Source organism: Battus philenor, unplaced genomic scaffold (genome assembly GCF_028537555.1).
Source record: "Battus philenor isolate CCGP_79_NKW_IND1 unplaced genomic scaffold, ilBatPhil1.0.hap1 SCAF_29, whole genome shotgun sequence".
Lineage (NCBI taxonomy): Eukaryota > Metazoa > Arthropoda > Insecta > Lepidoptera > Papilionidae > Battus > Battus philenor.
Window position 1 is genome coordinate 98,800 of NW_027181692.1, and position 17,877 is coordinate 116,676.

At 36.0% G+C, this 17,877-nt stretch overlaps 1 protein-coding gene across 1 annotated transcript; it reads left to right on the plus strand.

The window, feature by feature from the left end:
* Positions 1–2,859: 2,859 nt before the first annotated feature.
* On the plus strand, positions 2,860–16,837 carry LOC137926331 (serine protease snake-like). The gene is made up of 10 exons (XM_068769934.1): positions 2,860–2,928; positions 8,992–9,092; positions 9,768–9,872; positions 11,717–11,870; positions 12,714–12,856; positions 13,612–13,724; positions 13,871–14,020; positions 14,632–14,755; positions 15,289–15,414; positions 16,581–16,837. The coding sequence occupies exons 1-10, from the start codon at positions 2,862–2,864 to the stop codon at positions 16,767–16,769; spliced, it is 1,272 nt and encodes a 423-aa protein (XP_068626035.1). The 5' UTR covers positions 2,860–2,861; the 3' UTR covers positions 16,770–16,837.
* The last annotated feature ends 1,040 nt before the right edge of the window (positions 16,838–17,877 follow it).

Sequence of the window (17,877 nt, forward strand, 5' to 3'; positions counted from 1 at the left end):
ATGACTAAAGAATAACTAGATAAAAAATAATTTAAAAACATTGCATACAATAAATTCATTAAAAATGTAATATAATTTCAATAAAAACAATAATATTAATTAAATGCGTTAAAGTTTTACACGCAACATTCTTTTTAAAATACACATTTACGTAACTTAGTTATTGTGTAGTTAATATTGTTTTTTTTACAGTTAAAAAACTATATTTATAATAGTAAAGAACGTTACATTTTTATTATATTTTATAGATAATAAATTTAATAAATATATTGTTAAGATAAATCAATGTTATGTGAAGATGCATTAACAAAACGCAAAACGCACGGTATGACATCACATAACAGCTGTTTTACACATTTCAGTTCTGCATCGATTTTCTTACATTTTTCTGTTAAAATACTATTTTGAATGGTATTTATTGATTAATTTGAATGTAGTTCGACTTAATTCACATAGTTAGATCGCTGGTCATTTAAATTATTTAATTCACGTTCTTGCGATTGCGGTACTGTGTGACACTGATATAATATTTAAAGAGGTATTGTGAGAAAATTCGTTGAGATTACTTATATTGGCTCAAAATGTGATTCAACCCGAATTTTATACCAAAAGTGAAATTAAAATAAATAATTACGAACGTAAAACTCACCCAACGTTCTGCGTTGATAATACGACATGTTTATGTATTATTTACTTCGTATATTCACTTACAAACACTGTTAATTCTAATTAAAATAGTTTTTTGTGAGCACAACCGTTTATACCGAGACTCGGCGTGGAAATAGGTGAGATACGTCACATTTAAAATCAGCGATATGACATCATACCCGACCCGATTATAACGCGACCGCCGCAAGACGAGGTAAACACTCGATTAATCGATGTACTGTTCAAACGCTTTTTAACTTGGCCGGGTAACAGCAAGGCCGTTGTTTTATTCATTTAAAATTACCTTCCAAGTTAAATATGATTTTATTTAAGACGGTTTTGAGTTTATTTGGCATATTACAAACATAGAAGTTAATATCAAAAGAATTTAGTTTAGTCTTAGAAAAGTGTGCATTAAAGAGAAATAAAAATACGATTTATGATTTATTTAATTATTTCAATAATTCATTAAGACACCCCGTGACTTTTGAGACGTTTTTTTTATTTACTGAATGACACTACAATAGTTTAATAGACCAAATATGCTTAATTAACTTGGGCTATGTTGAAGGGTCAGACCACTTATCAAATACAGGTGTGAAATAAGATCCATATACGACACAAATATATTCAAAAGTAAAGTTATAACAGAATTGTAAAGTTTATTAAAAATAACAAATATATAATGTAATATCTGTTAAAGATAATAAAAGTTTATATATATGACATAGTTTAATTTAAAAATCATTTTACTTATCATAAAATAAAAGTATTTTCTCGATTAAGAATTGTGCATCGCGTTGATTGTAACGTACCACTAGATGGCGCTGAAACCAATTAATTGGCAACCCGACTCCGTGAAATCGACGAGAATATTATTTTTTTATCAAAGAAAAACTGTTATAAAATATGTTATTCAAAATGCATTTTATGAATCAGAATAAAAAGGTGTTACCCCTGTGAGGATTTTCGTGCCTACTTGATATTAAACGTTTAATAATCAATGTCATTTTTTCTCGCGCTACTTAAGAACACATGACTCGTCTTGGAAATATCGATCTGTTCGATTTTCTTGGGGATATGTTTACGCTACTTATGAAATTATTTAATTAAAATCAATTGTCTGAGTTTTATTACACTAAAGCAGAAGACAATATCTCATATCAACATTGTTACAGCTCGCCAATAGATGGCGCTGCGCCGTATTTAACTTTATGTACAAGATTTTATTAAAAAAAAATTGCTTCTATAATCACAACTCGTTACTAGATGTCACAACAGCGGCTGTCACAGATACAAAACATGAGTTATGTGCGCGAAATTAAATAATTGTTTTTTAAATATAAATGGGAAATAAATTTGCTTAGTAATAAATATTTTTTTCAGGTTACACTAAGTTTAATAATAGTATATTTTTTACATGTTCATTTTTATTTTTTATCTATTTTTATTTGTCCAAACAAGATCATTTGCAGTGACCACTTGTGTTTTACATGAGAACAATGACAAGCGAGCTCAATTAGATAGAGACTAGAAGCTGTTTGCACTCCCCTATAGTTTTTTATGTGGTAACTTTTAAAATATACTTAATATAGTAGTTAGAGCAATTCATTCTCAAACTTCTATTCTTCTACTTTTTGTTTTCAGTTGATCGACGCTCCCTGCAAGGTTTGCTGTTCGCATCCGGCGATGTTCTGCAACTATACCGTCTAGTGGCCACTCCAGAACATTTCTGCCCCAGCGGTGTGCCTCCCACTGCCACCAAAGACTGGCATATTTTCGTGGAATTTTAGCTTTCTTATTACATTTTCTTATTCATTAAACATATATAGTTTTATTCATGGCTCGCTCGGGATCTTATTCGAGCCTTTTTGGCTTAGCTGCGAGTCTTATTTTTTTCAATTGTGTATTGTACTACTTTTTGGAGAGTTCTAGGAATTTGTCATCGCCTGAGGGAGGCGAAGCAGCCGTCTTCGATCCTTTCCCCCATGTCGACCTTAAAGAGCGGAGTCCTCCAAACATATGGAACGGGTCGAAACAATTTACGGGAAATCATTTACACCCGATAATGCATGCAATGTGATTATATTACAATAATAAACTGTCATTCGTATCGCGACCTCGGACCAGTGCGGACGTTTTTAATTTTAAATATTATTATCCAAAAAACATAAATATAATTTTTATAAATCCTAGTCAATTATTAATTAAATATGAAATATTTAATATACGTGACTTTAGTATTTTTGATCTCAATCGTCCACTGTTGGGACGAAATAGGTATGTATTAAGTGTTGTTTTATACTCGTTATGTACTTTTACAGTTTTATTTTCATTTATTCTTTCGAATTGGTATTGCTAAGTGCTTTCGTAATGTAAAGACATTGACACAGCTTACATTTAAATAAATATTTTATATATATTGTTGATTCTGTCGTAGAGAACATATAAAGAAACTCTACAGTTACTCTTTTAACGTGAATTTTATTTGACTTTTTTTTGCCGCGTGATAATCAACATGGCATTGATCCCGGCCATGTTTGTCTTCTATATAATCAAGTTAGACCAGCAGACGGTTTATTACACAATAATGTGCAAAGGAGGCAAGAAATTATATTTATTTCCTAGACTTTACTTTGCGGAATAAGCTGTCTGCTGAACTATGTAAACATTCGACGTGCCTTCCAAGAAACTCAATACGTGCGGGACATCGGATGGTCATGGCGTCAGTTCAGGGTCAGGCTGCGAGGAGTCGCTGCTTACCAGAGCACCAGCTCTGACTCACAGAGTCAACAAATCAACTCAATTGAAAGAAAAGAATAAAACATATATTCTTATATAACTTTTTATCTATTTCTTATTTAATATTCTTTATTGTACACGTTAAGATACATTTAATAAGTTTTACAATAATATACAAAAAAGTACAATGGGCGGTCTTATCACAAAAGGCAATCTCTTACAGACAACCATAATATGGAAAAGGTAAAAGTACTAATAATGGGTAGTTTACGTGTACAAAAAATATATAGACATACATACATATGTATATAACATATATACTTATTAATTTAATACAGGCTTAAATTTTTTGCCTAATAAAATAAATATTGCAAAGTAGCAGTCTAGAAAGAATGATGAAGTAAAAGAGGCGTTGTAAGAAAGGTGAAAGAATGAATAAGAGATAATGTAAAAGAGAAAAGAATAGATAAAAGATATTTAGATGAATATACAAGTGACCAAATAAAAGAGAACGTGTAAATATCATTAAACTAAAAATGTCTCTGTGTACCAAACACGATGGAATGTACGGGGGATCCCAAAAAATATCGTCCAAATTAAATGAAAAACTTTTTTTCTTATAAATTCAAAACTGTTTCGTGATTTTATTACAGAAGCGTACACCTTGTTCCAAACACTTGAATATATATAAACAAAAAAAGGTGTTACATGCTGACCTTTAATTCTTGTATTAAAGTAATATTGTTCACTGTTAGGTGTTTAACATTGCGTTAAACAAATCATCGCGTGATATTTAAATCATTAAGTCGAAAATTGTAGTCGGTGTGTAACTACAACGGTACAAAGCAGTGTTTCTAGGGGGCAACTTAGTCAACTTGCCCCCTAGAAACACTGCCTAACAGTCGTTAAAAGAGTCAAATCGAAAGTGGACTCGACGCCAGTGTAACTCTTTCGCTGTGATATAAATAATATGTATGTTAAGTAAGGGGGTGGAATTTTACCAAGACTATATGGTGTGCCGTGACACATAAAAGGCTGGAAAATATTGGAATAATTTCTTAAAGTATAAAGATCTTCTAATTTTAAGGCTTTGATATCACAAAAGAGTAGATTCCTCACCAGGAGATCCGACGATATCGCCAAGATCAAGGGTAATCGTTGGATGCAAGCAGAGCAATACTGTTCATCAACTGATGTGACCATAATGATTGAATATTTCAAAATCGATTGCATTAAAAAATCCTATTTGTTAAAATACGAACATCCAATGTCTGAAACAATTAAAAATTGGAATATATAATAGTATAATCAAGAAAAGTAAACGAATATAAGTAATACTAAAAAAAAAAAACGTAGAAATATTCAGGAGAAGGTGATACAAGGGAAACGATGTAAGGAAAGTAAAATATAGCATGGAAAGGAATTATATGAAATGTTGGGTGTGATAAAAAGATATATGAAAGATAGTGTAAAACATAAAAGATGAGGTCGAAAATAAAAGAACCTGTGAAAAGTTTATTGAAAACATTGTCCCTGCGTACCTTAGACAGAGGCTGGACTAGAGGTCCCCAATGTCCGCTATTGGGGACCTCTAGTCGCAGAGCAATGGCGAGGGTCGTGCTTGAAGCTTCGCTGTGTGATCGAACTAGAAATGAGGAGATCGCAGAAGAGCCGAGGTCGCTACTGTTCCTCGAAGAACTGCTCGTCTGTAGGCTCCGCAATTAGCTCGTGCAGCCGATGACGGATGGGGCAGTATGGTTTTCAAATGGGTGTCCCCATCCACGAGAGTAGGTTCCCCAGTAAACAGACCGAAGACATACATAGTCAAGACAGCTGGAAGTCGTTGAATCATGTCGATTCTAGGTTGCAGACTTATTCCTTGAAGTGGACGTCTATCTGCTCACATGAATGAATGAATGAATAATTATCTATTTATGCAGTAGATTAACAAATTTACTTTTGACATCGGGTTTATTATAAACGATTTGCAATTATGTTTACAAAATGATTTCATATATTAGAGAGAGATTATGAGGTCGTGCATATCGTTAAACAGTAGGGTGTATATGTTTGCGTGTCCCAGTTTAAGGACGTCAGTAATTATGAGTACATATATATATATATATATATATATATATATATATATATATATATATATATATATATATATATATATATATATATATATATATATATATATTAAGAAAAGGACCAATATTTAGCCACTTCCGCACATGCAGTGGTAGTCGTGCAACAAAGTGCACCGCCCGCCAAATTACTCAACACGTGTTTCACCCCCCCACGGGGCATCTTCAGGAGTTATGTTATACTGATTAGTGCCAAACACAGAGACCCTTCATTCGTCTATAGATTTATTCATTCCTCATCAGACCTCGTGGAGAAATCCCAAGCATAACCCCCACCACGGCTCGTAAAGCTGTCAGGAGCTTTATTCTTGTCAATAAGGCTTTGAGTGAAAGATCATCAACGGTAAGAGAGGTCGCTAAACCCGGGCGAGTTCCCTGCAGCGGCCGCCCCACCGAGTATATTGACAAGTCTGAAAATGAAACTTTTCAGGAGAGACGAAAAATTATATATTGGTTATATCTCAAAAACGTTTGCTACGTGAAGCAATGAACATACTCGTATTTATAAGAACACAATTGTATCTATTCATATCCGAACAGGAGTGAAATTTTTACGCATGTCTTATAATATTTTTATTCTTGTTTGTACTTTACCTTGTTTATTTAGATAAAAGAAAGATATTTTTGCCTATCTCTGACATTTTTAACTGGAAAATTATGGAATAAATTTGAAAATGTGTATTGAAAGTTGTAGAGTGAGTTTTGTTGAACTTTTAGCAATTTTATTTTTATATTTTTTCCTTCTACTATCATCTTGATTGATGATGAAAAATGCCAGCAAATCTTTTAGTTCATGTCTTTCGTGATGAAATATTGACACATTGCATATTGCCCCGGGTTTCTCCGATGTTTTAAATAATTCATTGTTATCGTTTGGGAAAATCCCAAGTTATCGCATTGTTTTGAAGCGAGACGGTCGCAGTTGGTGTTGTTATTAATTTGCGGATATTAAAAACTTTTTAGAAGACGCCAAATTAAAAAATAAAAAATATTTAAATTTAGAATTTTATCACGTACGTTACGGGCGTTAAACTCGCGGCGCGGTCAACGTATCCGACGTGAAGTAAAAAAAATATAGGATCGTGAATTACTAACAAAAATACCATTTAAAATTATAATTCACTTTATTTACAAACCGATCATTTTAAACTGTACCATACGAAAATGTTGAATTGGAATTTATTGAAATTGAAAAATAAATAGTTTCAGCAATCTCGACCAATGAATATCTCCCGGAATAGGAAATATAGAACCAGATGAGAGATATTAAGTATCCAGACAAATATAACTTGGGAGTGTTCAAGTCAAGATACAAGCATGTATTGTAGACCTCGGCGTCGCTTAACATCAGGCGAGGCAGAGGTCAAATGCGTACTTAAACAATAATTTAACTTTACATATGTTTATTACAACGTACTTTGAAAATTAAAAATAGTTAACTAGGAAATTAAGAAAGGAGTATGTATATGATGGAATAAAAAGGCTTAATTATTAATGTAAAGAGCGCGTCGCTCGCGACTGCACCGCTCCGGGCGTTCGGCGATCAGGTCGCGTTCAGGTTATCGAAAGATGAACTCGTCCGGCTCGTGTCAACCGCCAAACTCTACATTATTTTTATATCATACGCACCGGTCTGACAGACTTTGTATTAACAAAACCTATTTGCCTGGTTTAGACATAAAATTAAATAAATCACAAACCTTTATCTTTAGTCTCAACAATGAAACTATGAAGTTTACTGACTCTGCGGTGTTATTAAGAACAACTTCTCTTCCTTGTAGACTAAGCTCCGTTGCATACTCTGTTCGACCGGTTAGATAACTTACGCATACACAGCTAGACTAGTTTATTTAGGCAACTTTCAAAGTTATCACAAACTACTTTTTTACTATACTTATCGTTCTCTTTTACCAGTCTCGTGAGATAAATAGGAGAGAAAGATTTATAACATCTAATACATTTTTTACTCTTATTTACAGTAAAGATTAAAAAATAAATCAATATTCAATAAATAGGTCGGTGCAAAAGTAATAACACATAATGTGAACGCGACTTTATTTTTACAAATAACGCAATATATATGGATGGATAACACTCTGTGTTTGGCACTTCTCGGTGTAACATAACTCCTGAAGTTGCCCCGCGGAGGGGTGAAACACGTGTTGAGTGATTTAACGGTGGCAGTTGTGTAATTCGCATTGTTTGCCGCATACGCATTTATCAGCGGGCTGGCGGGCGGTGCACTTTGTTGCACGACTACCACTGCATGTGCGGAAGTGGCTATATATTCGTTCTTTTCTTACTGTATTGTTTGTTAACAACTAATTCTCTGTATATCTACATTATATATGTCAAAGCGCACTGACTTTTCGCGCCATTTGTAAAAACGAAGGCGCGTTCACATTGTGACATTACTTTTGCGTCATCTGTTATATGTCACGTTACCGTTGATTTTTATTTGTTGATTATCCTAAGACTATTCGATTGCCGTTGGTCGCTGTTCAGTTTCAGCCGTTTACAGCTTTTTATTTAATGACTTGCGGTGCGGAATAAAAGGTTATAAATTAAAAAAAAAACTTCGGATGTGACGTCAGACGTATTGTTTTGATTAATTAATATCTACTCGTTGTGATATATCGATGTAGTCGATACTGTTGTGTCAACTCTCTTGAATTCTTAACTACCTATTTATTTACACCCGGCAGGATCGGAAATGACATCTATACATAAGTAAAACACTGAGATGAAATCCGTATATAGTTGTTCACTAAACAGAACAAAATAAAAACAAGATATGGATGTAAGTCGTGAACCGTTAACTAACTCTGTGATAGCAAAGCAATGGGATACTTAAAACGAATCTGTGATATTTGGGAATGCATGGGAAGGATGTAAAAAGGAGTCGGAACGAAATGCGAAGAATGTAGATTGATAGATATTGTGAAGAAAGAAAGGTGATGAATGTAAAAAAATATGAAGCAAATAAAATTAAAATCGAACCTAAAAAGTCATCATCTAGTAAACAAAGTCTTCATCACACGTGTAGGGGTCGAACGAGGAATCCTCAAAAATGAAAGCCTTAAAAGAGATGGCTACCGGTGGTTTCGTGTGCGACCTTCATCGAAAGCCTCATGGAAATAACGTGACGAAGTCTTGCGTATAATCATTTGCTCTGGTTTGCAAATTTAGATCACTATCTTTATATTACCGTGATATTGTGAGCTTTACATATTTGCTATATTATCTGCAACATAGTATTATGTATACAATAAATTAAATCTACTTTCAACTAATTTATATTACTGGTGTACCTAAATAAATAAACTATCCAACGTCTAACGATAGCGCGAGGTAATTGACTACCAGCGCCATCTATTGGCGCAGTTCGAAGTTATAGCGTTACAATGTAAACTGGTTCTATTTTTGCGTATTTTAACGCATTTTCTCGTTTCAGGGGACGAGTGTGAACACTCGGGCGTTGCCGGAACATGCAGGAGGTTTGCTGACTGCCCCTTCGCACGCAACTTGGTGCTAGAGGAGAAGATGATGCCTACGGTTAGGGTGTAAGACGTCCACTGCCGAGGTGGACCACCTTTTCCTTCCTCCAGAAATTTCCAGCAGAACCGATTAAAAGCCTGGACTTATAGCTCATTTGCACTCAGTTACTATATGGTACATCCTATTCAAAAATCAATGGTTTTAGAAATAATAAATATAATGTAATGATAATATACACCAATACCTTTTTAAGTAAGAAATGGACACAAATGTTTGGCACTAATCGGTGTAACATAACTCCTGAAGATGCCCCGTGAAGGGGTGAAACACGTGTTGAGTGATTTGACGGTGGCAGTTGTGTAATTCGCATTGTTTGTCGCATTCGCATTTATCAGCGGGCTGGCGGGCGGTGCACTTTGTTGCACGACTACCACTGCATGTGCGGGAGTGGCTAAATATTGGTACTTTTCTTACTTAGGATGGACTTCCGCAAGGTAACGCCTGATTCCATTAAATACTATTGTATATTGTTCTACTTTTTTGGAAAATTCTACTAACATAACATATAACATATACTGTGATATTATATTATAACTTCAACCATCCAGCAAGTGTTTTTCTTTACATAGAATTATCTATTACGGGACGTGGGATATGTATTAACAACCACACTTCAGATGTAATAACATCTTTTACAATTATCATTACATCCGGTAATATTAATTCTTCCAGAATTGTTTCTTCGAGGCGGACGAGACAAGGGTGGTCTGTTGTCCGGACAGTGCTGATGGTGGTGGTGTGCCCGCCAATCCACCTGCCGACACATCTAGTGATACAGTAAGTGATACAGTTTTTTAGTGTACCAACGTAAGATAACAACGTAGCAACTAGCAGTGGTATCCCATTCGCAGAGGACTGAGACTTGTGATCGCATGTCGCGGGGTTGACGCCCGGGATACAATCTCATATAATTCACATTTTATGCATTAATTATATAGGATTGCCACTTATAAACAAGTTTCCAGAGGATGGACAGCAGCGTCCTCTGCGTACCATAATACCACACTGCGATCGTCAACCACACGAGATATTCTTTTATTTATATCTTTGTGGATCAACGTAAAGTGATTCTGTAGAAATCCTCGTTAGAACGATTGTGTTTTCATCAAAGTAAATAAATTAAGTCGAGATTTCTTTATTTTGCAACCACTTGCATCAAATACTTCGTAAAGTTGTGGCGTGCATATCGCGCGCCACTCGCTAACCGCTCCGCCTTTGGACCGCGCCTCGAAAAATGCGTTGCCTAGCAACGAGCTCTTACCCACGTGTCCACGCAGGCGATCGCATCGCGGCGGCGGCGGCAATGAAACGGATAAATGACAGATGGCGCCACAGTAGACGCAACAAAAGTTTGCATCGCGCTGTTGAGAGTCTCCGCGCTCATTATAAGTGCTAGCGGTGGTGCGGTCAACATTAACAAGAAGCTACAGTACTACCTTGTCTCCCACAAAATCGTTACAGTTATTTATTGCCAAGCGTATTGTGATCTAAAATCATTAACATGCCTACGATTTATTACATTTAGAGCTTTACAAGGGAATTTTGTAGTAAATTTAAGATCACAGCGTCACTCTCCAATATTCATTTATTATAGCAACCTGAAACATAACCTATTTGACCCACCTTGCTTTGCCTAGGTCATGCAATTTCTTGCAACATTGACTATATTGTCGGTTCACTTAAAGGCAGGCTGCCCAGCTCGTGGTCGATATTTGAGAACATTTTGGCCACAACGACCACTGCCACTTCAGACGAACAATTTAGTTATCATCATAAAAGATAAGATAAAGATAAAATTCGTTTATTTAACATTGGAAGAACAACTTTTAAAAGAACTCTTATTGATCGTCAACTTATTATCTTAAATATTTAACGGAATAAGGCCTTACCTTGTGGAAGTCCATCGTAAGTTAGAAAAGGACCAATATTTAGCCACTTCCGCTCATGCAGTGGTAGTCGTGCAATGAAATACACCGCCCGCCAGCCCGCTGATAAATGCGTATGCGGCAAACAATGCGAATTACACAACTGCATGTGCGGAAGTGGCTAAATATTGGTCCTTTTCTAACTTATTATCTATTATTTTTTGTCTCTGCTTCGCAAGGAGGTTATAGTTGTGGAGAAGAAACAGGAAGAAACTCCACAACAACACATGTTCTAATAAAGTTCAACACAGATGTACACATATACACTCTATCAGATATAGCCTGAATCAAATCAAAACAATCTGGCGACATCGCTGCCAAGGATTCTTGTCATTTAAATATTCGTTTATTGAATAATAAAGTCTTTTCCGTCAATTTGCTTTTGATATGCGTTTTGAATTTTGTTAATGGTAGTACAATAGTGTTTTGCAGCATTTTATAAAAAATCTGATTTAGTTTGTTACAAATGAATTAAAGACTTTTTGCAGTCGAAACTTTTTTCGTGGTGCCTTGTAAATACTCTATGGATGTCGCCTATTTTATTAAATTTATTATAATCATTGTAAGCGTACAAGATATTATTATAAATATATCATGACGCCAGTCACGTGTCTTATTTAGTAGTTCTAAATTTCAATAATATTCGTAGTATAATTAAAGTTGTTCAAAGCGATGGAAGTATTCTCTATTTCACAGGGTTGCCAGTACAATGGTACGAACCCGCTGGTATGCTGCGGCATCAGGTCAGATCCAGCTCCAGATCCTGTAGATCCGGGCAACTGTCCAACTCTGCGGCGACCTCAACTCCTGGGCGCTGAAATTCAACCTTACCAACAGACAGTCTTGGACGGTAAGTTTATTGTGGTATGATACAGAACGCCATTGGGGCTGAAAGATTTTTGGCTTGATGTAAGCAACAGTAACGGGGGAAGCTCATGCCCAGCAGTGGACGTTCATCGGTCGAAATGATGATGACATTTAAACAAAATCACAAACAATTAGTTTTGTGTGATTTTAAAAAAAAAATCTAGCCAATTGGTAAGTAATTGACGAAGGTATCAATAAAAAATCAGTGAGATAGATTTTGTGTTTATATCTAACAAGACATATACAAAAGTAATATCATAGATATATTCTATCACTTGACAACTAATTCTTTATATATCTACATCATATATGTCAAAGTGCACTGACATTTGCCGCCATTTGTAAATATTAAGTTAAGTTCACATTATGACATTACTTTTGTGCCACCTTATATAAGGTATAACAAAACAACAGCAGTCGTAAAATCTGATCACCTACCATCATATGATGAACTAAATACGCCAACGCGGTTATAAACCAATTCACCACAACTAAGTTTACATTTGGTTACACTACGTAAAATAGTAGTGATATGCTTTGGAAAGTTTTTATGTTTTAAACAACAGATGTAATTATATATATTTTTTAATATTAACAGTAAAACCTGCTTATTCGCGCTGTATTTGTTCCATGAATTTGCCGCGAATACAAACCGTGAATAAGGAGTGCTAGTTTACTTGGAATTTATATGTTTATATGTGCTAAATATATATTATGAACATACAAATATGATTCCGTCAGCTGGTCAAGCGACAGCTGTCGAACCTTCGCTTCGAATGCACAACGATCTCTAGCTGGTAGCGTATAAATATTTTGTTGATTGCAGCGTGTTACAATTACTCAAGATTGGGCAGCAGATGTGTGGAGACGAACAACAGCGAGTTCCGCGGCAGTTACGTGAGGCAGGACCTCTGCAGAGGCGGGCTGAACGCGGGCGACGTCGCTGAAGCGGACGAGCTGCCCCACACGGTGAGACCACACCTTTATTAGCTGTATTGAGTCAATTTATTTTCTCGGCTATGCACTAGTCGAAGTTCTACATAACATCTTGTCCAATATCATTATCTTTGGACTAAAGTATCCAATGGTACTGGTACTGTCTGACCCTCACTGTATCAAAAAAGATTTATTATATCTTCTCATATAGTCTCAACTATAGCTAATGAATAACACGATTTCATATAACGCTTGTTAGATAGTAATATATCGTCCACAACTGGATATATTTCTTTCCCATATATTTAAAATTGAATCCGAATGCGTCACATTTAACTGTAATTGGTTATAAAGAAAATCCAGTTTGACGTTGATTTATGGGACACCTTATGTGGCGAGTTTTATATGTATGGGAGAAGATTAGTGTATTTTCACCCAGTTACACCGCTGTATTAGCATTAATAGGAGCAGAACACCTGGATTCAAATAATTGTGAGGATCCAAATCGAACTGATGTTATAAATAATGAAGGCGAGTTGATTTGGAACAGATGTCTGAAAGGAAACACGGGACGCAATAGAGAAGCGAAAGCGAGAGAAACGCAACAAGCGAGCAGCAGCATCGTGTGCATATTCTACGCCATTTGTGCGTATGGTGCAAGCGGCATAAGCGGAGCGTTATAAATAAGACGATGGCCCAATTTGAAGTAGATAGCGATAAGACAATATTAGCAAAACTACCTGCTTAAGTTTGTGTATATAAGACATATACGTTTATTTCTCTTTCAGGCTATTCTAGGATATACAAAAGACAGCGGAGATATCGAATGGGTCGGCGGCGGGACATTGATAAGCGATTTATTCATTCTCACTTCTGCTTCCGCGACATATCACAGTGACTTGTAAGTTTAACTTTCATGTTTTACATTTAATCATGTATCAGCGGGCTGGCGGGCGGTGCACTTTGTTGCACGACTACCACTGCATGAGCAGAAGTGGCTAAATATTAGTCATTTTCTTACTTAAATTATTAATGAACATTTTACAGCGGAAGTCCAGATGCAGCTCTGCTGGGCGCCAGGAGCAAGTCCCACGTCAGCTCCGGTGTCCGTCACTGTATCGCACAAATCCTTCGTCACCCGCTTCACGTACGCGACCAGATACTCCACGACATTGCTCTCTTGAAACTGGACAGTCGGTAAGCTGATGCCCACCAGGTCTCATTTAAAGATCATCACCATCGGATTCCTTCGACCCTGACTATGTCCAGCTAGTGGATAGCTACCCATGCCGCGTCTACCGGCCGAGGCTTTAATTTGTGGGAGAATTGAATTGCGAAACCAATCTGATCCGACCCATTGAACACTAGGTGCAATACCTGATGGAGGAAAATCAAGGAATATGCCTTAAAAAAACCCAGCATGAACTACTATTCCACACTGAACCATCTTAATGGTTAACGTTTCTCTTCCTATTGGTCATATTGGGGGAAGAACTGAAGAAAAGCGAGCTCGGAGCTCTCCAAAGAGAAGTTGTATTATTTCGTCACGCCCCAGATGGAAGGAGATTAAAAGGAGAAGGTACGGAATAGAGATAGGGAAGCTTCAATAAGTGTATCACGGGATGAGTCTTTAATGCAAGTACGGAAAGCCTCTCCGAAATTCGGTCCGTATGCTAGAAGGACGGTAGTACCATGGATAGGAATGGTAGAAGGTGGGAAGAAGACTTATGGCTGAAATGAGGATTATGATGAACTTCTCTCTCTGTATCTGTCTCTTATGAGAGAGTATAAACTTTGTTAATTTACAGGGTAATTTTCTCGAACCTTGTCCGACCGGCATGTCTCAGGGTTCCTGGACTACAAATCACGTCGGAGAGGATCGTATCCGGATGGAGCGATGCGGCGCCCCAGCAGGAGAGTGTTCTTCTACGAGTGAGTATTACTTATTGATCTTGCAACTAGTCTAGATCTCTGTGTTTAGCACTAATCGGTGTAACATAATTCCTGAAGATGCCCCGTGGAGGGGTGAAACACGTGTTGAGTAATTTAACGGTGGCCGTAGTGTAATTCGCATTGTTTGCCGCATGCGCATTTATCAACGGGCTGGCGGGCGGTGCACTTTGTTGCATGACTACCACTGCATGTGCGGAAGTGGCTAAATATTGGTCCTTTTCTTACTTAGGATGGATTTCCGCAAAATAACGCCTGATGCCATTAAATATCATAGGCCTTTAATAATGCTTTACATCCTTTGCGGTTTCTGATCTCATCTATTGCTGGAAATAAGTCTTCCCTGAAGCCTTGCATTCTCCTCCTGCGTGCTATGTGTCTGGACAGTGCGGTTAATTACGTAATTATATGAAACATCTCGTTCGTTTCGATATTGTAGAGAAATTCTTAGCATAGATCTCTGTATCAAAAGGCAAATATATACTCAGTTGAATAATAAATTTGGATCTTCTCAGGGGTACATATACGAGCAACCCGGCTCCGCCTGCTCAAGGAAGCTACGTTCAAATCTGCGATGGGACAGCACCACCATGATTTGTGCCAGTGCATCCAACCTCGCCGGGAAACCAGACAGTTGTCAGGTATAGACCAATCTACTTGTTAAGAAATAACTACTGTTCGTACTTATTAAGAATTACACGAGTAAAACTCAATATTTTAATCACCATTGCGAATTGGTTCCGTTTCAATCATTCATACCAGCTAATAGAATTACTTTTTTAACCAATTTTAAATACGATTTTGTTGCGGGCTTTTCTCGTACCAGCGCGAAATCGTGGTAGTTTTAGGTTTAGTTATTCCAATTTAGTGGAGTTCAATTTGATTTTTCTTTTTATCAAAATTAGACTCTTTAGGTATTTTTCTGACGTACACGAGTAGTACCACTTGTGTACATCATGAGAAGGTACCAGAAGGTACAATCAACTAATTTTTCATACCTATATGAGTTGAGAAAGTACAGGCGAAATAAATTCCTTTAAGATTCTACAATGTCTACTTGTGTGTGAGTAATTTACACTATGTAATTTGTTGTTGTTTACACGATGTAATTTGTTGTAGTTTACACTATGTAATTTGTTGTTATTTACACGATGTAATTTGTTCTAATTTACACTATGTAATTTGTTGTAGTTTACACTATGTAATTTGTTGTAGTTTACACTATGTAATTTGTTGTAGTTTACACTATGTAATTTGTTGTTATTTACACGATGTAATTTGTTCTAATTTACACGATGTAATTTGTTCTAATTTACACTATGTAATTTGTTGTAGTTTACACTATGTAATTTGTTGTAATTTACACTATGTAATTTGTTGTTGTTTACACTATGTAATTTGTTGTAATTTACACTATGTAATTTGTTGTAGTTTACACTATGTAATTTGTTGTTATTTACACGATGTAATTTGTTCTAATTTACACTATGTAATTTGTTGTAGTTTACACTATGTAATTTGTTGTAATTTACACTATGTAATTTGTTGTTGTTTACACTATGTAATTTGTTGTAATTTACACTATGTAATTTGTTGTTGTTTACACTATTTAATTTGTTGTAATATACACTATGTAATTTGTTGTAATTTACACTATGTAATTTGTTGTCGAATACACTGTGTAATTTGTTGTAGTTTACACTATGTAATTTGTTGTAATTTACACTATGTAATTTACTTAGTTGTAGTTTCCAGCGATACAATGGGCATCGATAGATATGATGACGATCTTGACATCTGGTTGCAGAATGGGAGCGGTGGAGCTTTGATCGCAAGACTGAGGGGGCTGCCGTGCTCGTACGTTGTGGTGGGAGTGAGGTCCGGGGGCCACTGCAGCGCTGGTGTCCCGGGATCTTACACCAGCGTCCTTCACCCCAACTACATGGAGTGGGTGGTCAGAATGGTGTGGCCTAAAGCAAATCCACAGACACAATGAATGATGACTCCATAAAAATATAATTAACTTTCTATATACATAGAAATATTAATATATGAAAATAACTGTTCGACTTTAATGTAATTTTTAGTAAAAAAAAATATATATAAAATCGATTGCAAGGTTTTGTATTTTTTGGTAGTTTTAGTTCATCCTGATCTTATGATATGAGTATAAAATTTCACTTAGTTAAATATGAAGAGTAAATGCAGATTTATGTATGAGGGAAGCGCTAGTTCGTTTGTCAAGCGACAGCTTAGGCTGAATACGTGTGACGAACGGAATGTGAGGTACACCAATACCTCACTTTGCGTCGTGGTTACGTTCCAAAAAAACACGACGCAAATTGAAACGCCGCAAAGTGAATTAGGATTTTCTATAGCAAACCATGTAAAGATCGAAGATTACAGAGGTTCCAGAGTCACGAAAATACATTATTTTAAAAAGAAAATTTAACAAAGTAAACATTTAAATAGCAAAAATAATATGACTTTGGCAATAAATTAATTGTAATAATCTTTACGTTTTTTGTAACTAGAAACAACACGTAAAAATTTGTATAAATTTGTTATTTTCTTTTAAAAAAGCACAACACGCTACGTAATTGAAACCGAACTCTAAAATTAGCAAAACAAAGTGAAAATAAAACTGTATGCAAATTGCGTTGATTCTTAGTTAGAAAGGGAATCCCCGAGTTTTGATAACTTGATGCAATTTGAAACAAAAGTGTTGCCATCTTTTAGAAAAAAGAATATTAAAAAAAATTAAAGACTCGAACCCAAAACAACGCAACCTCGTAAATCTAACGACGCGCAGTGAAAATTAGTACTAATTAAGCAGCGACGCAACTTCGAAACAAAACGCAAAACGAAACGACGCATAGCGAGGTATGAGTGTATGTAGAAGGAAAGACGGCTTTAGCAATTCGAATTTTTCCGGACGCCGTCTCGGCCTACTGCGTGCTTCACCAGGTTCTATACAGATGTTCACGGGGCACGGGGGATCCCCCGAGTATTTATATAGACTTAAGTCTAACAAGAGTCCGTCCGGCACCTGTGACGCGAGAGTGGATATAGTCATTGGCTGTCTCGTATTTGACTTGAGACCC